This window comes from Saccopteryx leptura, chromosome 1 (genome assembly GCF_036850995.1).
Source record: "Saccopteryx leptura isolate mSacLep1 chromosome 1, mSacLep1_pri_phased_curated, whole genome shotgun sequence".
NCBI classification, from domain to species: Eukaryota; Metazoa; Chordata; class Mammalia; order Chiroptera; family Emballonuridae; genus Saccopteryx; species Saccopteryx leptura.
Window position 1 is genome coordinate 147,099,627 of NC_089503.1, and position 27,003 is coordinate 147,126,629.

At 40.3% G+C, this 27,003-nt stretch overlaps 1 protein-coding gene and 1 pseudogene across 9 annotated transcripts in view; one reads left to right on the forward strand and one right to left on the reverse strand.

Annotated features, from left to right (window-relative positions):
• Positions 1–21,814, forward strand: part of ARHGEF28 (Rho guanine nucleotide exchange factor 28) — a 368,879-nt gene extending 347,065 nt beyond the window's left edge. For 7 of the 9 annotated variants that reach the window (XM_066377149.1, XM_066377154.1, XM_066377180.1 and 4 more), the window contains one exon: positions 21,485–21,814. In XM_066377149.1, the coding sequence (XP_066233246.1) occupies positions 21,485–21,648 (164 nt within the window). In that variant the 3' untranslated portion in view covers positions 21,649–21,814. The remainder of the gene's footprint in view (positions 1–21,484) is intronic. The other 2 variants (XR_010750308.1, XM_066377201.1) reach the window with 2 other exon arrangements.
• A 2,920-nt stretch (positions 21,815–24,734) lies between these two features.
• LOC136390307 (U6 spliceosomal RNA) lies at positions 24,735–24,833 on the reverse strand (annotated as a pseudogene).
• Between the last annotated feature and the right edge of the window lie 2,170 nt (positions 24,834–27,003).

Below are 27,003 nucleotides of genomic sequence, written 5' to 3' on the forward strand. Positions count from 1 at the left end.
ATCAGCTATTATTTGTAATCCACTTTCAGATTTGGGCAGCTTTGAAGTCTTGATTTGTTTGTTTTCTTAACAGGTGATAGTCTTGTTTACTGATCTCAGCAGGGGGCTTCCTTGAAACTGTATCCAGGAATGTGATGGGTGTAACCTGAGACTCTGAAGGCCTCTTCCACCAACTAATCTCTCTGGGGGCAGGGTGTTTTCTGAGGTTCAGTAGGGGGAGGTGTATCTCAGATCTCCATGGAGACCTGAGTTACTGCCCCTCCTCCCCACTTCTTGTTTTCAGCTGTGTCTTCTTGCACTGATTGGAGCTGGAGAGATGTCTGGAGATCTCTGATCTGGAAGCAATTCAGTACTGTTTTGTGGGGAAGGATCAGTCCCTCCCCCAGCTATGGCCGCCTCCAGCACGGATGAGTCAGCTTTTTTTTTTTTTAGGTCATCTCCTGCATTCCTTAGCCCCTCACAGTCTGTCCCTCTTTTATTTCTTTCCCCTTGGAAGATAAGCTGGAGTTTTCAACACACCTCGCTCCCTGGTCGCCAGGCAAGTGGCTGTGAGCAGTATTTTCTGCTCTTTTCCCTGGGGTGAGATCCCCTCTGGGCTCTCAGCCTCACCCCTGCCCCCATTCCTGTAAGCAGGGGAGATTCAGGCACTCCTTATGAGGTTTGTTGTGGCTTCTTCTTTGCTCCTTGGTTTTTGAGAGCTGTTCTTGTAATTCAGAGTTGGTTTTTCATGCTGATTTTTCCTAAATTGATTTGTATTCCAGTTTGGTGGTGAGAGCTGGGCGTCTGAGCGTCCACCTACTCTGCTGCCATCTTCCAAGGATCAAGATTGTTTGCTTTTAATACCTAGATCCTAGGTGAAAACTTTAATTGCCAACTTTTCTTCCTCACTAATGATGAAATAAATTTGTTTACTGAGGTATGGTTCTATTTACCATTTTGGTATAGGTACTCTTTGTAAAAATCTAGAGAGCATCTTTATATATGAGTTATTTTTCCATTTAGATCATTGTACAAATTGTCCCATATGGCCATGTGTAGCAAATAAAAGCTTAAATGTGTCCTCTGTAAAATGTTTTAAGTTATTTTAAACAAATAGAAATGCATTCAGTGATGTCATTTTAGGAAGATGGCACATGAACAATTTAGCATTTAATTGTTGTATCAGTAACTATTAGTCAACCTATTTGTTAACTGGGGCATTTCTTTTTTAACCATAAAGTAGCTCGAACACCAGTAAATTAAACATGGGTAGCTAGCTCAACATTAATGAACCACTTTCGTAAACCATTTTTCTTCTGCTAAATCCTGTTTAACAGCCCAGTGTATCTCCCCAGGCAAAACAATTAGTGTTTGTTTAGTTAAATACACTCCTAGAATATGAACCAATTTCCCTGGCAGGACCTTCTGCTTGTCTGCTTTAAAATATCGCCTGAAATATCACATATTTATTACAGCAATCTTAAAATTAAGTGTGTTGGCATCTTAAGAAATATATCCCTTTGCTTTTCCCCAGATGGACTGAAAGGCACCTATGTGTTCTCAGCTGGTCAGTCCCCAGACACAGCTGGATGAGGGGAGAAGTCTTGTCCTGTTGCTTTGCTCAGACTTCTAGCCAGATAATAAATAAACCTGGGTCTGAGTTTTAATCTGTGCAGATGTTAATTTACCTTCATAAATCACTGTGGAGTTTCCTTGGATAAGGGACCATTCTCTTTCTGGATGATATTAATCTAATTTAATTTGATATGTTAATGCTTGGTTTTAAATTTTACCTTAGCAAAAATGTAGTCTTATAAAGTTTCCAGTTATGCAGGATAGGACTCTGAACCTTTTGCTGAACAATTTCACCATAAGACTGTGCAGAATTATTTTCATAGTGACTCTTTCCCACAGTTCTCTTTGTGTAAGCTTCATTACATGAAAGCATTTTCTTCCTATAGCATAACATGCAGCATGTTTGGATAAAATATAGAATATTCGCATCATCCACCAGAAGGATAGGAGACTGTTTCTCCAGTGAATAGAGGCCATTTTAGAAGGAATGGTGCTGTAAGGCGTTGGGAGCAACATTTACAAGCAAAACATTGGCAGAGTTCATTTTGTTTAATGACCTGCTTCCTACCAGTGATCTTGGCACCCTGAGCAGTGATTTGCAATCAATTAATCATACAGAATGTTGTAACACTGCAAAAGGGCATTGCACTCTGAGTCTCATAAATCCACCAGCAACAGAAACAGGAATTACATGCTCAAAGCCCTCTTAATGTACAACCCAGAATCAGAAGGTGGTTTTTAACGTTCTGTTCTCTAACATGTCCTTGCTACTTGCTTGTAGATCCTGAGTTTTGAAGTTCCCATTTCCCAAATATTGCTTGGCCCTTTTCTGGGCTGTCAGTGTCGTAGTCTGTATGTGCTTGCCTCATTCAGTTTAGACACAGGTCATTTAGACGAGAGGATTTTTCTTTTCTCCAGATTACTGGACGAAGGCTATGGTTTTGGCTTCCCCCCCAAATTCAGGGCAGTCCTGCTCAACTGCAGTAAGCCATATTTTTGGATGTCTTAGTAGGAATGAGTCAGAAAGGAAGCGTGTTTCCATCCAGGGAATACAATGACATTTGCTAGAGGCAGATGGCATTAGATGGGATGGTGTGATATTAGAAGTCATGGAGATTTCACATCTTTGGCTTTGCCAAAAGCTTCTGGAAGCTGTGTGTTTAGAATCTTAGGCTTATCTTCTTGTCATTTCAAATGTGTCCTTAATGTTAACTGTTTAGCTAAGCTGGATTTTTTTTTCTTATTTTAGTATAGTAAATATAGAGCTATGACATATACTTAATTATGTAAGCTTAAGTGTGTGCGTATATTATGTAGTCTTTACTTGCTTCCATATGGTTCTATAATGTGGATGTTCTTATAACAGGACTGTGGAAGCTTAATGTATATTTCATATGATTACAATTGACCCCACTTTTAAGAAACGAAAGGTTTTCAAAGCTGATATTATTTCCAATGAGTAGGTTAAACTTCTGGCTCTTGATGAATTTATTCCTACTAAAGTGCTATTTTTGATTACTTGTTCATTTATCCAGATTTGCATGACAGATTATAGGCACGTAGAGCCCATTCTATATTTTTAGATGCTCGATGCTTCTGTTCAGCAGGAACTCTAAAATATACTCACAAAGTTTTGCATATGCAAACTACTTTTATTGGCACATAAGTTGGAGGAAGAAAGCACAAGGAACAATTTTGGCCAAAATGTGATGGTCTGCTGGTCTGTGTGCAGGAATGAGATCATACTTTGCATTTAGGCTCCAGGGTGAGAAAGCACAGTTGCACTTTGATGTCTCCCCGGGGACCGTGCGTGCGCTAGATGTACACCCCCCTTGAAAGGAGAATGCAGGAATACCACAGGCGTGGGTGTTTACCTTTCTCTTAGGATACTGGTCTCCACTCCCTACACAGCTTGAAAAACTTTTTAAAGTGATTTTTTGTTGAACAGGTAGCCTGAGGTAAATCACTGTAAAAGACCAGATACTAAATTTGTCTTTTATGAGCTCCCTCTGCTCTCTGCTCTGAGAGGCCTTAGTGAACATGGGGGGACAGACTGAGTCTAAAAACAAAGGAAGGACTGGGGAAATCACATTAAAGTTATTTTACTTGAAGAAGTTATCATTGCTGCTGGTAAGAATATGGAAGCATTTTTGCAAATGCTGCTGCCAGTAAGTTAAAATGTTTTCTCTTTGTATTCGTCAGATAAGAGATTTATTGATATATAGAGATATGGCAGATGTGTTAGACTCAATCCCTTGCCTACTGCGGTATTTAAGGTCTTCAGATATATACACACCTAGACACAATCATCCACCCACATCGGGGCACAATTAAATTTTTATTTTTATAAATCAAAATGGGCTTAAAGGCAAAATACTTATTTTCTGAAACAAATTTTTCTTTTCTGAAACTATAAACGTATAGTTCTGCAAATTTACAGCACTTCTTGTGATGGTTATTGGTGCTGATTTTCAGTTTTTTAAAAGATGATTATTTTCAGGGATTTTTTTTTTTTAGGGACACCATTGGCTAACTTTGAGAATATATGGTTCAGGAAAATTCAGAAAGTATGTCTTATGAAAGGCTTGAATAAATAACTGAATCAAGACTGAACCAGGAAATCTATAAGGGGTGAAAACTGCTTGGAAAATACTATTTTTGATCAAAATGACCAAAACCAGATATGTTCCTGTGAGGAAAGTAGGTGATGTGATATTTCCCTGTCATTCAAAGGTGAGAAGATAAGGAATCCACCTCCTCCCATCTCCTAAATCAAGTTCCATATCAAAAATAGACAAAAAACATACTTTCCAGTGTAATGAACTTTGCATGAACTTTTTAGTGCTTTACTTTTAAGTGAGGGATTTGAATGAATGACTAAATGAATGGATGAAGAAATGAATGCATGTAGAAATACAGTTGATTAATATTGAATAATTGAGATAGTTGACTGGCATAGTGGTTAATATAGAAGGCTTGGAAATTATGTCTGGGTTCATATTCCAGCTCTGTCTTTTATTATCTGTGAAATTTTGAACAAATATTTAAAATTTTGTTCTGCTTTCTCAGCTATCTAATGGACTTCTGATAGTACCTACTTTGTTGTAGGTGGTAGGGGAATTGCATAAGACAAGACATAAAAGACTTTGAACTTTGGAAGTACTCAGTAGACATAGTTGTTACCACTATACCTTTTGTTAATAAAAGGAGTAAATCAGCAGGAAGAGCATTGGATCGTATGAGCCACTGGCCTACTCCTGAAGTGGTTGCTCTGGTGACCTGGACTTACTCTATCTCATTTGAGTATTATCTAAGAAGGTATGTCTCAAAAAATGTCCATGACTCTCTGGCTCTTATTAGGTTTTACATGAGAAAAGGTTCCTGTAATCAGATAATACTGAGCATTGCTGGTTTGGGGACTAGACATCTTTTACTGAGCTCATGTGTACTGTGATCTCCACACTGTCACTTCGCAAACATACTTAACCACAGCGTCCTCCCCTCCAGCCCAGCAGTCCGCTGGGCTGCTCTTCCTTGAAATACACTGGAAAACACACTGGTGTAAGTAGATGTTGAAATAAATTTATTGCCTGTGGCATACCATTCATATACATTTTTTTCTCCCTTGGAAACAGTTGAAATCCAAATGACATATCTCGACACAATTTACCACATGGGTTATCTTTTGAAAACCAAATTCAAGCCCTGGCCAGTTGGCTCTCAGTGGTAGAGCATCTGCCCGGTATGTGTATGTCTCGGGTTCAATTCCCAGTCAGGGCACACAGGAGAAGCAACCATCTGCTTCTCCACCCTCCCTGCTCTTACTTCTCCCTCTCTTCCCCTCCTGCAGCCATGGTTCAACTGGAGCAAGTTGGTCCCATGTGCTAAGGATGGTTCCATGGCCTCTGCCTCAGGCGCTAAGAAGAGCTCAGTTTCTGAGCAACAGAGCAATGCTCCAGAGGGGCAGAACACCACCCCTTAGTGAGCTTGCCAAGTGGATCATGGTCAGGGCACATGCAGGAGTCTGTCTCTGCCTCCCCTCCTCTCACTGAATAAAAAAGAATAAAGAAGAAGAAAAAGAAAACGAAATTCAACATGTTGTATTTAAGATAGAGCTTTGTTTAGCCCCCAGGCCAGCAGTTGGCCCTGTGGCTAAGGGTTCATGTCTACTCCTCTTAGGACTTGTCTGGCTCAACTTTCTTGGGCTTATTCTAACATGCCATGTGCTGAAGTCAGTCATCCCTGGTGAAGCACAGGAGGAATGACCTGGCCTCTAATCTCTCAGCCTCGGTCTTACACTATTCCATCCATCCTGACCCTGTGTTCCAACCATATGAAGTTCTCTCAGTCATTCAAAAGGTCAGGCCCCTTACCTTTTGTACATATCTTTTCTCTTTTTGGAATGTCCTCTTCTCTGTCCTTTATTCCCAACCTGGTTAATTTTTATTCATCTTGCAAGTCTTAGCTGCTGACTCACTTTCTTCCATACTCTATCCAGATCTTCTGAATCTGGATAAGGAGCCTCTCCTGTGTGATCCTGAAGTGCCCAGTAGGCCCTTTTATTACTTTTCACCATATTTTGTCATCCCCCCCTTTAGACTCCAAGATGCTTTATATAGACTATTGATTGATATATAATTTCCATACAGTGAAAGGCTCAGCTATTAATTCTATCATTCAATCAGTTTTGTGGAAAGACTATCAAGGCACAGAATGTTTCCATTACTCGAGAAAGCTCCCTGTTCCCCTTTCCAACCAATCCCCATCCCCAAAAGCAAATACTCATCTGCTTTCCATCACCGCAGGTTAATTTCACTTATTCTGGAATGGAGTGCAACCAGACACTCTGCACCTTTTTGTGTCCAGTGTTTTTTTCACTCAGCATATTATTATTACTATTATTATTATTATTATTATTATTATTATTATTGTGTGTGTGTATATTTTTTCTGAAGCTGGAAACAGGAAGAGACAGTCAGACAGACTCCCGCATGTGCTCGACCTGGATCCACCTGGCACGCCCACCAGAGGCAACGCTCTGCCCACCAGGGGGCGATGCTCTGCCTCTCCTGGGGCAGAGGCCAAGGAGCCATCCCAGCGCCCGGGCCATCTTTGCTCCAATGGAGCCTCGGCTGAGGGAGGGGAAGAGAGAGACAGAGAGGAAGGAGAGGGGGAGGGGTGGAGAAGCAGATGGGTGCTTCTCCTGTGTGCCCTGGCCAGGAATCGAACCCGGGACCTCTGCATGCCAGGCCAACGCTCCACCACTGAGCCAACCAGCCAGGGCCCAGCATATTATTTTTGAGGTTCATCCATGCTGTTGTGTGAATCTATTGTTGGTTCCCTTTTATTCCTGAATAATTTTGCATTGATAAATTTACCATTTACTTATCCATTCTTCTTTTGATGGACACCTGGTTTATTTCTATTTTCTTTGCTTGTTTTTCTTTGTTTGTTTTGTATTATGGATGAAGCTGCTGTGATCATTGTTGTACAAGGCTTTTTGTGAATTATGTTTCATGGAAAGTAGATGACTGTTTATCTTGGATAAATACCAGCAGTAGAATAGCTCCTAGAGTAGGTGCTTATTTAACTTCTAAGAAACAGAAACCGTTTTTGAAGTGATTATATGGACTTTAAACATCCTGGGTGCTGAGACAAGATCTCGTTCAACTTGGTGTCCTGGTGTTCAGGCCAGGACAGGGCATATACTAGGCTCTCAGCACGGAAGAGTAAATGGAAAAGAAGCTCAAGCCAGTTTATGTTGACATACCCTCTACTGATTGACAAAGAATGGATGCTTTATCCATCAAAGGGATGAACACTTAATTGGTTGAATGTGGACTCATCCCAGACAGGAAGAACCAGGGGCAATAAAGCTCCCTTTCCCCTGCTCCTGGAGCTGCATCTCTTGTTTCAGGGCAGCAATATGTGCAGGTGAAGCCAACTATGTAGATTGATCGAGGACCATAGAAGGGTCCTGATCACCAGTAGCTGCCAAGCTTACTTATTTTTTACCCCTTAGAGTTAAAACACTCAACACTCTCATTCAAGATACTCCACAATCTACTTTTCCAGCACCCACCCTTCTTTATTCATCTTCACAAACTCATATTCTAGCCAAACTTGACAACTCTTCTTTTTCTACAGCACCTAGCAGTTTCTTCCTTTGCAAGAGTGGTGAACTCCACTCAGAATACCTCCACAAGAGGCCATCATAGACATCCTGGTCAGCCTTCAAGATTCAGTGCAGATGAGCCTCTGAAGTCTGTCCTGGCCAACACATCTGGAAGGAAGCTCTCCTTCTGAAGGGTCTGATGTGGTGTCCAGTTGTGGGTAGTGATCATTTAACCATGGAACAGGAAGTCCTGTCTTTATTGCACTTGTGTGGGTTTACATCTTTCTACTCCAGGAGGGAACAGGCTTCTTCAGGGCAGTGTGCTTGGCCCTCAGTGGTCTCGAAGGAATGGGTGCCACTGGTCATTAATGGAGTAACAGAGGCTCCTCATGAGTAACAAAGAATCTTCATGATCCTTTCTTTAGCGGCTGATTCCACTAAAGAAAAGTTCAATGATATGGTAATACTATGGCTCCTTCTTGAGAAGAGTTGTTTACAGGAGAAAGAGGTCTATCTAAAAGGAGGAAGATACTGTGCCAACTTGGGATTTGTGTCTGCTGGTAGATAATTAAAGAGAAATTAACAAGCTTCTTTAGGGTCCAGTGTTAGTCATAGGTCACATGGCAGAAAGCAAAAATATTAAGTTGAGGAGCTTCACATGACATTTAAATGCATAAGACAATTTATAGTTTGGAGAGATGGCTTGAGTAGAACAGTTTATCATGCCATACATATTTTCTCTTCTGATTGTTATTTTGGTAGTTTTAAGTCCTAATTTTGCCTCTGCTCTGCAAACTGGCTATTTCTTTAATTGTGTAATTTATTAAAATACTTACTTTAAATTTAATTTTTAGAAAGGGAATATAATATCTTTATTCTGAGAACAAACATAAACATGAAAAGAATACCAAGAGTGTAAAAATCTGTGTTGAACAAAATATTTTCTCTATATCGTACTTTTAAAATTATAATCAGTTTTGAGTGGCCTATACTCAAGGCTGCAGTTGGAAAAGATTATTTCAGGGTTTGGTTTCTTGGCAAATGTTATTTCAAACAAATACAAATTAAGAAAATAATCTTTCTCATTTTTAAAGAGAATTTTATGTTGCTCTGAAAACTGTAAATATCAATTTCTCAGAACAGAAAAGGCATGTAAATTCTTTGACATCTCAGTTTTATAGTTGATCAAAAGAAAAATGCCCTCATTTCTAGACCTTTCAAAAATTGTATGCTATTACTTTTAGTCTGGTAATTACATAATTATTAAGAAGTTGGTAGAACTAATTAGCTTGGGTTTGTCTGCTCTAATTGCTTGCCTTCTTCTGGTTTAGAGAAAAACACTGGATTTTGTGTGCTTAAGAATTGGAACAGTTGCTTCTCCTTCTACTGAACCAGAAGAATTAAAATTTAATTTAATTCCTAGGTTGATTTCCTACATTATTCACCTGGCAGAGAAATAAATTCAATTTTTTTTCTCTCAGCAGAATGAGAGGCATACTTCTTACAATGCAGCAGGCAGTTTCCAGAAAGTCCACTTTATTGGCCTGGTACTTGGAAGACCCTGGTCTCTATAGCCTTCAGCAGAATTCTATGCCAGGAAAATACTGCCCTGTCCTTGGAGCTGGAGGCTTATGTGTCATTTCATTTGGTGCATTCTTAAAAAGTTGAAAATCTTAATTTATTTTTATTTAAAAATTGACCTTGGCATGTATTTTGTCTACCTAAATATAATTATGGACAATTTCAGACATGTACAAAAATAAACAGAGAAATATAACAACCACCCAACTTCAAAAATTTAGGAACTTATAAACAGTCATGTTTCAGCTACTTTCCACATCCTATCTTATTTTGAAGCAATATGTAAAAATCATGTCTAAACACATAACATTTTGGTATATATCTCTAAACATTTCAGTGCATATCTCTAAAAGATAAGGCTCTATCTTTTCAAGTGTTATCATACGAAGGAAAAAAGTATCAAAAATTCCATAATATCAACATATACTCAGTATTTAAATTTCCAGTTATTTTGTAAATTGTGTGTGTACTTTTTCCATTTTGTTTTTTTATTTTTTGACTCAAGATCTAAATAAAGACCATAGGTTGCAATTGGTTACTGTGTAATTTAATGCATTTTTAGTATGAAAGTATTAATTATGAAAAATTTCAAATTTACAGAAAAATATAGAAAGTATGTATCAGGCATATATTTAACAAATATTAACAGTCGTCCATTTTTGATTTAAATATCTCTTTGCCTTTTTTTAAAGAAATGTTCCAGATATAATGTTCCTTCCTCTTATCTTTTTTCCTATTTAGAGTCTGCCAATATTCTTTAATTAGTGAATTATCATTTCCACGGCATGTTTTAATGCTATCACTACTTATATATGTAAATAATATATATATATTTTTAACACTTAAATAGCCTATTCCTCTTCCCCTGCCTCCTTTCCCCCTCTTCCTTCCTCCCCTCCCCTTCCCACCTCTCCCCTGTCTTTCTCTTTCCTCCCTCCCTTTCTTTCTCTCCAAGTGTATGTATATACCATATTTCCTTGTGTATAAGACACTCTCATATATAAGATGCACCTTAATTTTGGTACCCAAAATTTGAAAAAATGTATTGCATAAAGTTATTGAACTCAAGTTTTATTCATCATAAAATTCATACAACTCCTCCTTACTGTCAAAACTCCCATCCATTAGCTTGTCCTCATCTGTGTCTGATGACGAATCACTGTCTTCAACAATGAGTGCAAAAACAAGTGCCAAAAAGCGAGAAATGCAAGTAAAAACATCTACCACCATTGTATAAGATGCACTCAGTTTTTAGACCTCAAGCTTTCAAAAAAGTTTGCGACTTATACATGGGGAAATACGGTATATCTACCTGCATGTCTTTTGTAACTTTTTTTTTAACTCAATGTGCATATTCATACATATAGCACAGATTCATTTAAAATTGCTGTATACTCTTTTGTTGCATGAATAAATAACAGCATATGTATTACCCTACTAATGAGCAATAGGATGTTTCCTGTCTATTTCCTATTCAAAAGGATCCCTTTAGATGCATCTTTTTGTGCACATGAATGAGAGTTTGGATTGACTGTAATACCTAGAAGTGGTAGAGATGTCCTTGGTTTTGCCAGGTATTACTGATTTCTCTGTAAAGTTGTATAGTATCACTTTCAGCAGCTACACACAAGAGTTCCAGTTTCCATAGATACTCCCCAACACAGTACTGTTAGGGTTCCCGAATTTTTGCCAATATCATAGGTATGACATAATAACTCATTCTAATTTGCACTTCCCTAATTACCAGTAAGATTCAGTACCTTTTTGTTTTTATTGGCTTTTTAGGTTTCCTCTTCTGTGAATTGCCGGTTCATGAACAGTTTTTTCTAGCAGCAGATTTTGGAATTTCAAAAATGCCCACTCTTAATTACACAGACACATTGGTTCTTTTTTGCATGAGCACAATGTATTTTGTACTTTGCGAAGTAGTTTTCAGAGAAATTATATTTACAAAATATATGTAGGCACTTAAAGATTGGGGGGGAAAAACTGTGAGAGATGAGTTTTTTCAAGATGGAGAAAAATTAATTGCATGGGCAGAAGCTACTTAAAATAATGTTGTTGTTGACCATTTTGTCCTATTGTTTCAAGACTTGAACCATCTGCCTGAGTTTTTCGTTTTCTTATCTTTTTTCTACTTTCCACTATGTTTTTCTCCAAAGCTCCTATATCTCTCTCAATAACTGTTCAACAATATTTTACACAGACTGGACACATCCAGTTTTTATCAGCTTCATTTCCTTCTTTGAAAGTCCCCTTTCCTGATCCTCTACTCTTGTTCCGTCCACCCTGGTGCTCTCCAGGCCTGCCCTGTGGCTCTGCTGGCAGGCACCCCTTCACAGTTGTGCTGTGTTGGATCCTACATCCTCAATCCCATTTCTCCCTGACAATGACATATTTCTTTACTTGGTGGAGCCTATCTGCAAATTCCCTAAGAAAAAGTGTAATGAAGGCAATTTTTTCCCTAACTTTGTTGAAATGCCCTTTTCACTTTGTTTATCTATTTTTGCTACTTTTATACTTGGTTTTTATGATATATCTGGGCTTAGAAGTGCAGATAAAATTTTTTTTCTTCAGAATTTTAGAAGAGTTGATTCTTCTACTTCCCAGTGTTGCTGTTGAGAAGTCCGATGCTTTTCTGATTCCTAACCCTTTGTTTGTAACCTGTTCTCACTTTTTGGAAGCCTTTTTATCCCTTTCTGGATGAATTTTATAATATGCTTTAGTGTGTGTTTTGTTTTGTTTTGTTTTGTTTTTTTGTTTGTTTTTTTGACAGAGGAACAGATAGGAAGGGAGAGAGATGAGAAGCATCAATTTTTCATTGTGGCACCTTAGTTGTTCATTGACTGTTTTCTCATATGTGCCTTGACCGGGAGTGGGGGTGGGGGGTGGGGGAAAAGGCTACAGCAGAGCAAGTGATCCCTTGCTCAAGCCAGTGACCTTGGGCTTCAAGCCAGCAACCTTTGGGCTCAAGCCAGCGACCATGGGGTCATGTCTATGATCCTACGCTCAAGCCAGCAACTCTGCGCTCAAGCTGGTAAGCTGGCACTCAAGCCCACGACTTCAGGGTTTTTGAACCTGGCTCCTCTGCATCCCAGTTCGATGCTGTATCCACTGTACTACCACCTGGTCAGGCTGCCTAGTGTGGTCTTTTGTTAAAATAATTTTTACCAGTTTTTCACTGAATTCTTTCAATCTAGGGACATAACTTCTTTTGATTCTGAGAAATCTTTTTCTTAAAAATATTGCTCCTCTAGTTTTGTCTTACTGGAACTGTTTCTGGTTATAAGTTGGACCTTTTGGATCCTCTGATATTTCTATTAGTTTTCCTTCTATTTCCATTTCTTCATTTGTTCTACTTTCTGGGAGATTTTCTTATCTTTAACCTCTTACTGTGCATTGATTTAAAAAAAAAATTTAGCTATTTTTTTTTTTTTTTTACAGAGACAGAGAGAGTCAGAGAGAGGGACAGAGAGGGACAGACAGACAGGAAGGGAGACAGATTAGAAACATCAATTCTTCATTACAACTCCTTAGTTGTTCAGTGATTGCTTTCTCATGTGTGCTTGACCAGGAGGCTTCAGAAGAGCGAGTGACCCCTTGTTCAAGCCAGCGACTTTGGGCTTCAAGCCAGCGACCCCTCGCTCAAGCTGGTGAGCCCACGCTCAAGACAGTGACCTCACGGTTTCATACTTGGGTCCTCCATGTCCCAGTCCAATGCTCTACCCACTGCACCGCTTCCTGGTCAGGCTTAGCTAAAATATTTTTAATTTCCAAGAGATGTTCCTTGTTCTCTCATAGTTTCTATTTTATGGAATCTTGCTCTTGCATCGTAGCTGAAATAGCTTTCTGTGTTCCCAAGCTGTGTTTGCTTTCACATTCGGCCTTTCTCTGTGCTGGTTTTAGGCTCTCTTTCATATTCCACAGTGTACCTACCATTATGGATTGATGTGAGGGTTGAATTGAATGTTTGACTCAAAGAATTTAGTGGCTTAAAGAGAGGAGCCCTACAAAGCAATACTATTTTGATTTTCAGTTTAATTTTTCTGAGAAGACAGGGATTAGATTAAATAAAATTTTAAGGTATTTTCTAAACATAAAAATTTCAAATTGATGACTCCCACAACTCTAATTAGAGTAGGTAGACCTTTTAAATTATGTATTCACTAATTCATGCATCCTTTTGACAATAGATATTGACACCTACTATTATTATGAACTGAAATTTGCTTTGATATATTTGGACTAGACATGCAACTTTTACTTCCTATTTCTTACATGTTACATTTTAGTTTTAAGTGAACTCAAAAGGTTAAAGAATAAAAATCCAGATTCCAAGAGAACCTCAGTAATTAATTGCTATGGTCAAATGCACCTGGGGTATAAAATGAGATCTTTTCTGAATAACATTTCACATAGGAGATGTTAGATTTTTTTAGGTAAGAGCAAAGACAATTCCGGAATCTATATCATTTTTTATGGGCAGCTATAAACTAAAATGAACCTCATCTATTTTATGGGATTAGTTCATAAGAATTATGTATCTTTCTAGAGATATAAACCCATACACGGCACTTGCCAAAGACTTGTCATGCAGTTTCATTAAAATTAACCTAAACACACTTGGCATCTAGAGGAGACCTCTAATTTATTGCTAAAGTGTTCTATTATGTCAGATATATAGAAGCTATGCTGTTGTAATAACAGAGAACCCTTTATAATTTTATAGTCTAATTATGGACTTTTAAAAATGTATCACGGAACATTTCAAATACATACAAAAGCAGAGAGAATCGTTTAATGAACTCCCAACTTCAATGATTATCAACGTATAATCATTCTAGTTACTCAGTGCCCTTTTCTCTCTCTTCTAGGGTTGGGTTCTCCTAGAGCAAATACAAGATGTCGTGTCATTTCATCCAAAAATAACTTAGTATCTCTTTCTAAAAGATACAGACTCTCTCTCTCTCTTTTCTTTTTTCAACATCAACACTTAAAAATTACAACTAAAAAGTTAAGCAATTTTTACTTAGAATCATACTCTCAATACTTGAATTTCTGATTGTCTCAATTTTTTTCCCCTTGGTTTGTTTGGATTGGGATCCAGATAATTTCATGTATTGTATTAGGTTTGTATATCTCTTGTCTCTTTTATTTAAAGTTTTAATCTTATAATTTCTTGAAAAGACTGGGTTATTTATTTAAAAGGGTTTTTTGGGAGGAATTATTTTCTAAAAAATTTCTTACATTCTGAATTTTGTTGATTGTATCCCTGTGGTATCATTTAACATATTATTTTGTCCCATACCATATTTCCTGTAAACTGGTAGTTGGGAATATGTTTGTTGCTTGAATAGATACAGGGTTTATTTTTCTTTTTACATGAAAAAATCTTCATAGTTGGGGTGGTATATTTCCTGTGTTGTCTATGTTGTACAGCTCCTATTTTCATCTCAAAAGGATGCTTACCATGTCTTTTTTGTGACATTAAGTTTGATGTGTGGATTCAGATGCTATCAGCTTGATCCTCGTCATTATAAAGTTTTCTATCAGTTTTTCTCCTAGTGATTCCAGCAGCCATTGCTGATTATTGCCTGTGTCCACTCTAGACATTATATAAAGGGTTAAGGGTTTCTGAATTGGGGAAACCTCACCTATTTCCAGCTTCCCACCCCTGATTTATTCTGGCATCTTGGTCATTTATTGTCTCTTTTTTAGTCTACGATAGGTGTATCATTCTCTAGTGCAGTATTGTCCAAAGTATGCCTCATGGAACACAACCCTGCAAAGTACCCTGAAAAATCTTGCTGAGTTTGGGGGATGCCGCTTACTGTTTTTCCCTCTGAGATTTATAATACAGGTGATCCTGTTCAAGTTCTGAGGACCCTGTCAATAAAGAAACTTGACTTATCCAGCATGTCGTCAACTTATTTGGCCACTGTATTCTTTTATTTTAATACTTTTAAGCATCCTGTTTAGAGAAGCACAGATTTTTGAAATAAAAAGACCCCCCAAAAACACAGCTTTTGAAATATATCCCAAAGAAGAGGGGAAGGTAGAAGCAGTTGCCCCATCCTCCCATGGAGCTTGCTGAGGTAAAGGTCATGATTCTGGCACCCTTCTGGGGAGAAAGAAGAGTGAGAGTACGGACAGCAGAGAGAATGGTGTATCATAGCATGTCTTGTGTTAATAGAATCGCGTCTTCATTGTGTTGATTGCTTCAATTGCTGTGTTTCTTGTCAACATTACTTATGTAATTAACAGATTATTCCAAATATGTTAATTACTGATAAGAAAATAAAGTCTAACTCTAATAGTTACAACTTAAAAAATAATTGTTTGCTTTCTTATATTACACACTTATGCATGCACGCCACAGGTGTGTGTGCAACACACCCAGAGCACACTTTAGTTATTTTACTTCACGTGCAGTATTGGTACATGAGGATTAGTAAGGGGAATCATAACATTTATTGATGCCATTGGTTTCAGATGTCAACTCCAGAGTGGTTTTTATGCTACAGGCTCACATCCTGTTTGTGGCTCACTATGGAAAATGGAGTTAAACAAAATAAGGGACAGAGACTGATTTTCCTTTGCTTTGAAGATACCTCGAGCTTTATACAATAAGTGTTTTCCATTAGAAGGAAAATGTTGTGCATTAATGCTCTTGAGAAAAAATAGTGATTGCTAGTAATGCCATCAGGAAAGGATTTTTTAAATGTTTCACAATATAAGCATGAATCAATCATTAAATAGGGAATACAGCTTATTTTGCAGACTTGGACCATTAATGACAAAATTTTTTGGAGGGAGAGTTATTTTAGGAGAGTGTGAATTTTGACTTTAGGAACATGCACAAGGGATATAGTAAGTGCAACTCAGAACGCTTCATTAAAATAAACAAGAACAGAGCCAAGACCCAGAAGACACAAACCTCTGTTTTGTGAGTTTTGCTGGAAAGAATGGAACAGGATAAGACATGGCTAAACAAGGCACTGCCAATAATCTGAACAGTAGACTCAGCATACATTTTTTGCACTGAGCTACTGAGTGCCTGATCACTGGGCACATTGTGAAGCTAAATTCTGACCTTGGGAGTTGATCTTCATAATAAAAATTATACTGGTGCTTTTAAATTTCAATAAAGCTTTTGTTGAAAAATTAGTATTATTTCAAATGCTTTTCAGAAAATGCAGACAAAAGCAGAGATTGCATTAACTTTTTAAATGATAGACAACCCTTTCTGACTTGTCACAAACCTGTTCTTTATGACAAGTCGGCTGTTCATAGAAGGAAAGGTCAAGTCCAGGTCTGGACTGTGGACATTATTTTCCATTCATTAGGTAGCTTTCCAAATCCTATCATGTAGGACATGCATGGCTCAACTCAAGTATGTGTTGTTGGGAAGATTAGAGGTAGAGGGATGGGCCATATATCTGGAAATTACACTAAAAACATTATTTTAAATGCAACTTAAGATAATAATGTGCACTTCTTGAGCATAAAGCAGTTGAAAAATGCATGCATTTTGTTGCACCTCTAGAATATTATTTGGTGAGTCACTGAGCTAAAACACAGATGTAAAAGTTCTTATAGAGCAGTGGTCCCCAACCCCCGGGCCACGAACCGGTACCGGTCTGTGGGCCATTTGGTACCAGTCCGCAGAGAAAGAATAAATAACTTACATTATTTCCGTTTTATTTATATTTAAGTCTGAACGATGTTTTATTTTTAAAAAATGACCAGATTCCCTCTGTTACATCCATCTAAGACTCTTGACGCTTGTCTCAGTCACGTGATACATTTATCCGTCCCTCCCTAAAGGCCGGTCCGTGAAACTACTTTCTGACATTAAACCAGTCTGTGGCCCAAAAAAGGTTGGGGACCACTGTTACAGAGTAAAAGAAAATTAAGAGGCCTGAATGATGATTTCAGTTGGATTCTTCATGAGCTAAATCTAAGAGAAAGGAAAATGACTTGCCCAAGGTTACAGTTTACATGGTGGTTTAAAAGATTTCATTCACTTCTCACTTTAGGAGTTACTTTGTTCCTTTTAAATATGGAACATGGTTGCATTTTATACATTGAGTTTGTAGCCTGGTCTTGAAAACAACCAATGATTCAGTTGGCACAAAAGAACAATAGGATGGTGAAATCATGAAGGGAAGGCCAGTTTTACTTCCTGCTAGTATCAGCTTTTCAGAAGCTGATTTCCATGGTTATCTGTCATTCCAGACCCCAGATTTGCTCCCCCGATAGTTTGATGTTCCAACAGCTGGTGAGAAAATGATAAATGCGAATGTCAAACAATAGGGTGCAACTAAGGGCTAAAAACAGGGAGATTTAGGGAGCTGTCTCTGGATGTCAGTGCAGAAGGTACAGAAGGCTGACTTAGACTCCATAGTGAGTCTAAAGGAATTTCTTGTGAAGGATGATGTTTTAGGATATGAATAAAAGTTAACTATAAAAAAACAGAAAACCTGTACCAATATTCTACCTCTCCAGTTGGTTTAACTAGGCTTTGGGGCTTTTATGTGTTCCATCTACTTGTCCTTATTTTAAGTTCAGCAGTGCTTACTCTGCTTAGTTTCCAGAGGGATGCTAAGATATTTCTTGTACGTCAACTAAAAGGGAAAATTGTGTTGAGACACTAGATCGGAAGGTCCTTTGTAGCCTGAAGTTTTGTTTCATTATAGTAGCATCTGGTTTTTAGTTGACCAAATTATGATTGTATTAGTATTTCTTTGCTTATTAATAAAAAGAGGTATTCTATTTCTATGTCCGGCAATTTGCAGGCATTTTGATCACAAGTCAAATTGGATGATTAACTTTACTTGCCCAAGAACTCTGCTTTTTGAATCAGTAAGGTTTTATTTTAACAAATGTTTTTTGAGTTTAGGGTTCTATATGATGATCATACTCTCTAGGGTAAAAAGTGTGGAAAAAGGTGACTGAACTTGAAAAATATACAATTACTATGCCGGAGTTCTTTCAGGGTTGAAGTGGAGTAATAAAATCTGAAATCACATAACAGTTTTTAATTTCAAAGACAGGCTGTCTGACCTTGCCTAACTATATAGTTCAGGTAGAAACCAAGAAGAAACATGGAGAAGGAAATTGAGTTCGCCTCCAGGTGACACTTCCATTAAGACATCTGGGATTATAACGTGGCCATTCGCTTTAGGGTCCAGCAAGCCATCACCTAGAGATATACTGTTATTCATATTTGAAAAAATTCTGACAAAGCTTTTATATCCCCTTGCACACATCCACACACACATTAACTGCCCCTTCCCTCCAATTCATGCTTGCTTTTCCATCTTCCTGAACTAGGGCCTACAGTTTAACTTCAGATCAAGGATTTCTTTCTGATATGTATTTGGTTTCTTGGCTCTTTTTAAATAAGTCTTCTCTTGAAGCCATTAAGGAGACTTCCCAGATACCTAGACTCACCAATGATTTTTATTCTATGCCAAAGTTTTTACACTCAGAGAAAGGAAACTTATATGGATTAAGGGTTTCATTGTGCCTGGCATTATCTCATTTGTCGGTAATCACAAACCAACTGCCTCATTCAATGGACGGTTGTTCATTCTCCGTGTAGTAGTCCTTGTGCCTTGGCCAGACCTTTTGTTGGCTAGGAGGCAGCACTGTAGTGTCTTCGGTGGACTGTTCTCCAACCTGCCCAACTCTGCCAGATGAAAGTTCTGAGGTTTGTGTAGGTTTCTTTTTTTTCTTTAATTTGTGTAACACAAAACATCGGTAGTTTAACTGGGAATATTTGTTTTTAGAGGTGAAATGGACTTATTCATTCAACCGCAAGGATAAAGAGTTGAGATTGTGAAAGTGTGTTGTGACCACACAGGCATACTTTGTCTCCCATTATGGTGCAATAGAGCATAGAATATTCTAGGTTGATTTATATTGTTCTGATAGCGAGATCATTGCCTGGGAGAGTTGTGTTTGCCTGATTAGATGAGGGAGGTAAGACCTGGAGCTGTTCCAGAGAAGCCACTCTATACGTGGTGATAGCTCTAGGCCTCTTCAGTAGATGTGTTTTCAGTACTGAGTTCCTAATGTTTGAGGTGCAGGATTTGGAATCAACATTAGTAAAATCAAGTCACCTCAATGTAAATGGATTTTTTTCTTTTTTAGTCAGGGGAGGGGAGGCAGAGACAGACTCCCGCATACGCCCAGACCAGGTTAAACCCAGCAAGCCCACTAGGGGGCAATGCTCTGCCCATGTGGAGCCCTTGCTCCATTGCAACTGGAGACATTTTAGCACCTGAGGCAGAGATCATGAAGCCATCCTTAGTGCCCAAGATCAGCTCACTCTAATTGAGCCTTGCCTGCAGGAGAGGAGAGAGAGAGAGAAAAAGAAAAGCGAGAGGGGGAGGAGTGGAGAAGCAGATGAATGCTTCTTCTGTGTGCCCTGAACGGGAATCAAACCCAGGACTTCCACATGCCAGGCCGACACTTGACCACAGAGCCAACTGGCCTGGGTGGCTTTTTTTCCTTTGTGCTCCATTGTGTCATCTAGAGTCATGGGTGACCTAACCCTCTGAGCAGAGCTGTGGTGTGTAGCCTCTCCTCACCTCCTCTTTTCCTCCCTTCTCCTGGGTCCTCCTCAGCTTCAGAGGCACAGGTCAGCTCCTCCAGGTAACCTGTGTCTACTTCCTGTGGCCCTGGCTGCCCTTCTCCCATTGAAGAAGTGATAAAAGGAGGTATATAGCAAAGGGTACCATATCTCCCAAGATGGAGCCTTGTGTGGGCCTTGTGCTCTTCACTCCTGCCAGGCCTTGCTTTCCGCTTTCCCTAACAAGCAAAGATCCTTGTCAAGAGGGCAAAAGTCGCAAGCACCTTTGTCATTCGGATGCCAGCAGTTATGTGTATCCATCTAAATAATACAGGCTTTGAAGACAACGTGGCAAGGATTATAATGACTTCTTTTTTTTTTTGTATTTTTCTGAAGCTGGAAACGGGGAGAGACAGTCAGACAGACTCCCGCATGCGCCCGACCGGGATCCACCCGGCACGCCCACCAGGGGCGATGCTCTGCCCATCTGGGGCGTCACTCTGCCGCGACCAGAGCCACTCTAGCACCTGGGGCAGAGGCCAAGGAGCCATCCCCAGCGCCCGGGCCATCTTTGCTCCTATGGAGCCTTGGCTGCGGGAGGGGAAGAGAGAGACAGAGAGGAAGGAGGGGAGGGGGGTGGAGAAGCAAATGGGCGCTTCTCCTATGTGCCCTGGCCGGGGATCGAACCCGGGTCCCCCGCACGCCAGGCCAACGCTCTACCGCTGAGCCAACCGGCCAGGGCCAATGACTTCTTGATAATGACTGGAAAAGAGTAGGTGGCCTCCGACTACATGTCTTCCCCACCTGGGTTTCCATGCGTGCTCTGCTGTCTGCCTCAGCTGGAGCTGGGTATGTGCAGCTTTGCTGTGCATATAGCCGAGCCTCAGGGAGGATGGGCAATGGAACCAACGCAGAGAAAATGGTTTGCAGCAAGAGCCTTTTCTTCAAATCAAAACCCTCCTTTGCCTCCCTTTTAAACCATATATTTATTAGAGGGATATTTATTAGAGGGTTTATGGGGGGGGGGGGAGAACAGACTGTGCCATGCTGTTGCTAGGTAACAGAAAAAGTACATCCAGTCATATTTGATATTGGAATGATTTTCCCTAGAAACCTGGCTACTCTGGCTAAGTGGTGTGCAGTGTTCACAGATTTGCACAACGGTGAGGCGAAGGGGTCTCCATCCCTCAGCTCCTTTCTCCTCACCCCTTCCCCATATCAACAAAACCCCAAGTACATTTCTTGTCGTGAAGTCAATTCTTGACTTTGAGGTATCTGAGGAAAGATGCTATGCAGATGAAAATAGAGTTAACTGCACATAGCTACAGTACATAATGTATTCCTAAGCTCTTAGATCCATTTTAAAAAATACACGGGTACCCTTTTTTTCCACAGTAGCAGTGTTTCCACGGCTCACAAATGGTAACAAGTATCTGTTTATTTGACACTTCCCTAGGAGTATTTTATAGAGGTTATTTTTAGCCACAGGAGTAATTTGTACTCACAACTAAATACATCTTAATGATGTTGATTAAATCATTAGATATCTGTTCTGTTTCTCACTGAACTCCACCATTCCTCTGTGAATCATAGTTCAACTACCTTATGGGTCTCAAGCTGACTTTCCTGTGACCTGTGCTATCTCTCTGTTGCAGATTTGGACATCTCTGAGACTGAGTCCCTAACTCCTTGTGACTCAGATCCACACGGCCCGGAGCTGCAAATGCTTATAGCAGAAGCAAAGCTAAATCTACAGACAGTGACCAGACAAGATGGGGAAACTGGAGATGGAGCTGAAGAAAATATTGTTTACCTCTAATCATGTTATTATTTTTCAAATAACAAAAAACTGGCATTTGGGGGAGAATTTCTTTTCCTGTCTTGATGTGTGTGTGACTGTGTCCAAACTACTTTAAGAGTATTAGTTAATATTTCGTGCCCATTCTTTTTGGGGCATGAGTCTGATAATTAAATTATTGAAAGCAGCTCTGTTTGTATAATTGTTAATTTACCACACCTAATTTCAGATTTCTGGAGGAGACATTTACTTGAATGAGCAGAAATAATTTCAAAGTTATGACTTTGGACTACATTACATTTTTTACTGAATCATCTGGTTTTTGAAATGCCTTTTAAGACCTAGATGAAGCAATTTGAATGGAAAGAATGGTACTCATGCTGGGCAAACGTTCTCAATCACAGCGGCTGACTATGGAGAGTGGCCTCAGCACCCCAAAGGCAGCAGTGGATGTGGGAAAGGCCTTTTCTTGGCTAGTTTTACATGCTAATTTCCCTTTGGAACACCAAAGGAGTTGTTCCTGGTGGTGATCTGTCATGGTCACCGTGCAACCAACATGTGCTGTCTGGGCGCTGTTCTGAGCAAGAGGCCACTGTGCTATGGACATAATTATGACCTGGACCACATGCTTTGCAGATATACTTTCTTAGTCCTAATGCTGGTTGTTTTTCAAGCCACATCTTTCAAGAGAACCCAGAGGCAATTTTGATATAAACAGTAAACTCCAGTAGTACCCTCACTTCTCTCATATGGACCTTTCTCTGCGAGGCCTGGGAGCATCAACTACCCATTCACTGGAAGCATCTCTGCCCTGCAGTTCTTTAAGGACAAAAACTGCTCTCTTGATAGAGCTTACGGCCAGTGATGCACTTTTCCACAAAGGAAAGCTGGCATCTTTTGTCTTCAGTGTAATATGGGTTTCTATGTTAAAAAATAAATCAGGAAACATTTTCAGCCTGTTCTTCAGAAATACTTGTATATGTTTTGGTCAGTGTCAGTAAATATCTTTACCTGTCTTTTTTACTTTGAAATTTTAGTATTGTGTAGGACCATAGTAAAATATATTTATACATTTCACACACAAACACAATCTCCCCTTATGAAAGTGAAAATAAAGGAGGAGTACTAAATTCACCCAGAATTGCATTTACCAGGAGGAAGCTATGATAGGAAGGGAAAAAAATTCACCCAGATTCCATTGTTTGCTTTTTCCCTAAAGTTGTAAGTTGAATATCTACTTAATATCTTTCACTTAAGCAAGTTAAATCTTAGATCTTAGCGTGTGTTGGGTTTTTTTTGCCTTTGGAGGGGCACTCTTTTTCCGACTTTTGTTGCTTTTGGCAATTTAGGTCACAATCATATTATTTTAAACGCAGAGACTAATCTTCACAGAATGCATATAGCTTATTAAAATTTTAGTCAATCACTTCACCCCCAAGCTAAACTCTTATCAAATTGTAAGATGCAGCTTTGATTCCCAAAGACATCTACAGAAAAAAGAAACCTATCTTCCCTCTCCAATAAAATCTAGTCCAGAATCCTATGTCCCTGAAATAAAAACCATATAGCTGTTTTAGTCTAAATCCTTGCTCCAGTAACTATAAATGTCTTCTCTTTTTTCCTGACAGTAGATGTGGAAATATCCATATATGAAAATGTATAAAAATGTTCAATATCTCCATGAAGGTCTTTTAAAATATGTGTGCTCAGTTGATTTTTAAGCTCTGCAAAATCTGGATATTTATGTAGCTACCCTGGGAAGTCTTAGCATTTTTGATATATTTATAGGTTTCTCTTTAATTTTATGATTTTTTAAACTAAATATCACTATGTTTCAAAGATTTATTGATAAGTTCTTCCATTTCACTTTGCTTCACTATGTAATGAGCTCATCTCTCAATAGAGGTCACTCTGTGGAAATTCCAACTAACCTTCAGTGAACACCACCCTCTTTCCCGCACAATATGTAAATTTCCCCAAAGGATCTACTTTTCTTATGCACTGAAGAGCTTAAAGGTGACAGTTATCCCTTTAGAGGTTGTTGTGGAAAGAAAAGAATGTTTTTGCTCTGTCCTGGGCTTCATGAGTTAACGTACCATCTCATTTTATAGTCAAAGCTACTTTGCATTTCATCGGGACTGCATGATTCCTGGAGTCACGCAACACTTTTCACTCCACCTACAATTAGAACGCTGTTCATTCAGGAAAGGGTAAAATAAAAATACTTGCTGCAGAGGTGGTGGCGGTAGCCGGGTATACGCATGTTAGAGTTATTAAGGTGAAGAAGGTGAGCCTAATTAAATCATGGGGTGACAGACAAAGAAGTAGAAAGGAGTTTGTACATTTTCCTGTGACCTAGGCCCACCTTTCAAACTCAGAATCAGCCTGAGATTATTAAGGTTCAACCATCTCTGTCTTTCTCATTGAGAGGCGTAGCAGTTAAGAGTTCGTCTTGCTGTATGTCCTTAGTATGCCACTTCACTTCTCTGGGTCTTAGTTTCCTCAGCTATAAAACAGGGATGATTACCTCAGAGAATCGTGAGAATTAGATAATATATGCAATGTGCTTAGAACAGAGCCTGGGACAGTGATCACTCAAGATATGCTAGCTATTGTTATCATATCATTTTTAAAAAATTCTTAATTATAGCTCAGTCTGCTCCCAGCCCTTAGGCAGATGGCACCTGCACAGCCAAAAACAACAAACAGAGAAGTCACGTACCTGGAAATAGTCAGTCATAAGACGGGACTAAGGTTTCATAAGGTTAGCTTTCAACTTATTTGCATCCCTGAACTCTACTCAGTTTATTTATTCAATAAACATTTATTGACTGTCTGCTAAAAGCCAAATAATCTGTTAGGAATGAAATAAAGATAAATAAGCCTGCCCATTGTTGGAAAAGACAGACACACGAACAGATATGAGGAAGTACAATGCTGCTGGAGCTCACAGGGAGAGCATGTTGGGGCCAGGAACACATGGAATGGAAGAAGCTGTCCTAAAGTAGCATATGCCTGATGCTTGAAGGACATGTGGAGAGCCATAGAGGGGAGGGAAGACATTCTGAGCAAGGAGAGCAACCCAAACAAAAGTCTAGAGGCACAAAACAAAAGACGTGAGAGTCACTGGAGCACATATTTGCGCAGGGGCCATGCTAATCTCTGTATCGTTCCAATTTTAGTATATGTGCTGCCGAAGCGAGCACTGGAGCACACATTTGGAGGCACTGCAGGGCGAGTTCCTCCCCCCAGAATTAAGGTGACCAGTGAGAACCTCCATCTACCTTTGCCTCTTTCCTGGGCTCTGTATACGTTGTCAGGAACACAGAAGTTTCTCTACCTCTCAACTTGGTAACTGATCAGGTTCCAAGTAAAACCAGGCTATGGAGGAATATGTCCCCTCAGCATTCCCTCATCCTTCCACACCGAAGTCCATTGTAAAGTAGCTGGGTTCTGGTTAGATGGCCAGCAGGATAGCTGCCTGCTTGACCCCAAGCCACAAGAAACCCAGAGTAAAGGAAACCCTGGATCTACATGAAGATGCTATTATTGCCCTGGCCGGTTGGCTCAGTGGTAGAGCGTCGGCCTGGCATGCAGGAGTCCCAGGTTTGATTCCTGGCCAGGGCACACAGGGGAAGCGCCCATCTGCTTCTCCACCCTTCCTCCTCTCCTTCCTCTCTGTCTCTCTCATCCCCTCCCGCAGCCAAGGCTCCATTGGAGCAAAGTTGGCCCGGGCACTGAAGATGGCTCTGTGGCCTCTGCTTCAGGCGCTAGAATGGCTCTGGTTGCACCAGAGCGATGCCCCAGATGGGCAGAGCATCGCCCCCTGGTGGGCATGCCAGGTGGATCCTGGTCGGGCGCATGCGGGAGTCTGTCTGACTGCCTCCCTGTTTCAAACTTCAGGAAAAAAAAAAAAAGATGCTATTAAAACACAGGGGTTCAGAAGGATGCCCCAGGTTGCTTCTGGGGAACAAACTGATGACTTATATGAGCCGAAGCAGAGTTTTAAGAGGATATAAAAAGAGAAAAAAGTACAGTCTCATTTTGCTCTTGGAACGCAGGTGGCCAAGGCAAAGCAGATTCACATTGGATTCAGGCAGAAGGTACAGAAACTGCAGAACCAGAAAGTGTCAGGCCATACCAGTTTATTGGAGACTCGCAAAGACAGGTACGCAAATAAACAACAAAAAGGGAAAGAGCTGATAAAGGAAAATCTGCTATTCCTAGTAAGGGCAAGGGAGCAAGGAAAACCACATTTCGAAGTGGCGGGAGACCGATCTGGGACGATCGCTGCCCAGGGGAAGCACCATAGCCTTAGATAGGCTGTGCACACATGCCTCTGCCACGTGCCCACGCATTAATTTAAACAAAGTGCTTGCAGCTGGTAAACCTGCGAGCTAGTCTAACACAACTGCCCCACAGCTTTTCAGCTTTATCTCCATTTCATTAAGGGTCCCCCCACCCCCACCCCGCACGCAGTGGGTAGAACTCTTTTGTTTCTTCGTTTTGCTCAACTCTCTGTGTTGGTTTCTATGTATTACATGGAACAGCCACCTCTCCCAGATTTGAAGTGCTTGAAGACCTCATGTAGGAGATGAAGCTTATCGTCACCCCTGCCTTAGCTCATGGTTGTCTCTCAGAACTTTGTCATTGTCCATGCAGTCTATTTTATTCTTTAGGGGTTCCCAGTAGTAAGAGTGTGCAAAGACCTGTCAGTGTCCCCAGGGGGATGATGTCAGTCAGCAGCTATATATTCAGACTGACTGGAAGCCAGACCCTCAGACAGCAGCTTTTAAACACTAGTCTGGCTGGCCACCAGGCCAGAAGACCTGAAGGAGTCCCTTGGGCGACAGTCGCAAAAATAGGGGCTCCAGTGGAGCCTATATAAGTTCCTTTCCGGGATGAAGCGGCGAGCAGCAGCAAGGCAGACAGCAAGTGCCAAGATTGCTCCCCGTTTGTTCAGCGGACCCCACGGAGATCCCAGCTGTGTGCCACACCCGAAGCTGGCCCTCAGGCCGGAGCTCCTGGACAAGCACACAGGCCAATCTTCCCAAAAGACTGCGGTTGCGTTTCAGTCTGGTGTCCACATGGTGCCCTGGAGTTGGCGACCTCCTCAGAATGCCCGGATTGTTGCAGTCCCACAGGTTGCAGAGCCGACCCACACCCTCGGCTGCGCTGTGGGCGCTGGGCGCCAGTGCTGTGTCTCTGAGCGATAGGGTGGCACCTGCGGCCGCAGAGAAGGGTAGCGCCCAAAGCCACGCTCCTGGGTATGCAGGGCTAAGGCCACACCTCTGGGGAAATGGAACCTTCGCCGCCAGCACCCCGAAAGGTCTCTCCACAGGCTCAGGCCCCTCTACCAAGCCTTCAGAGCTGCAA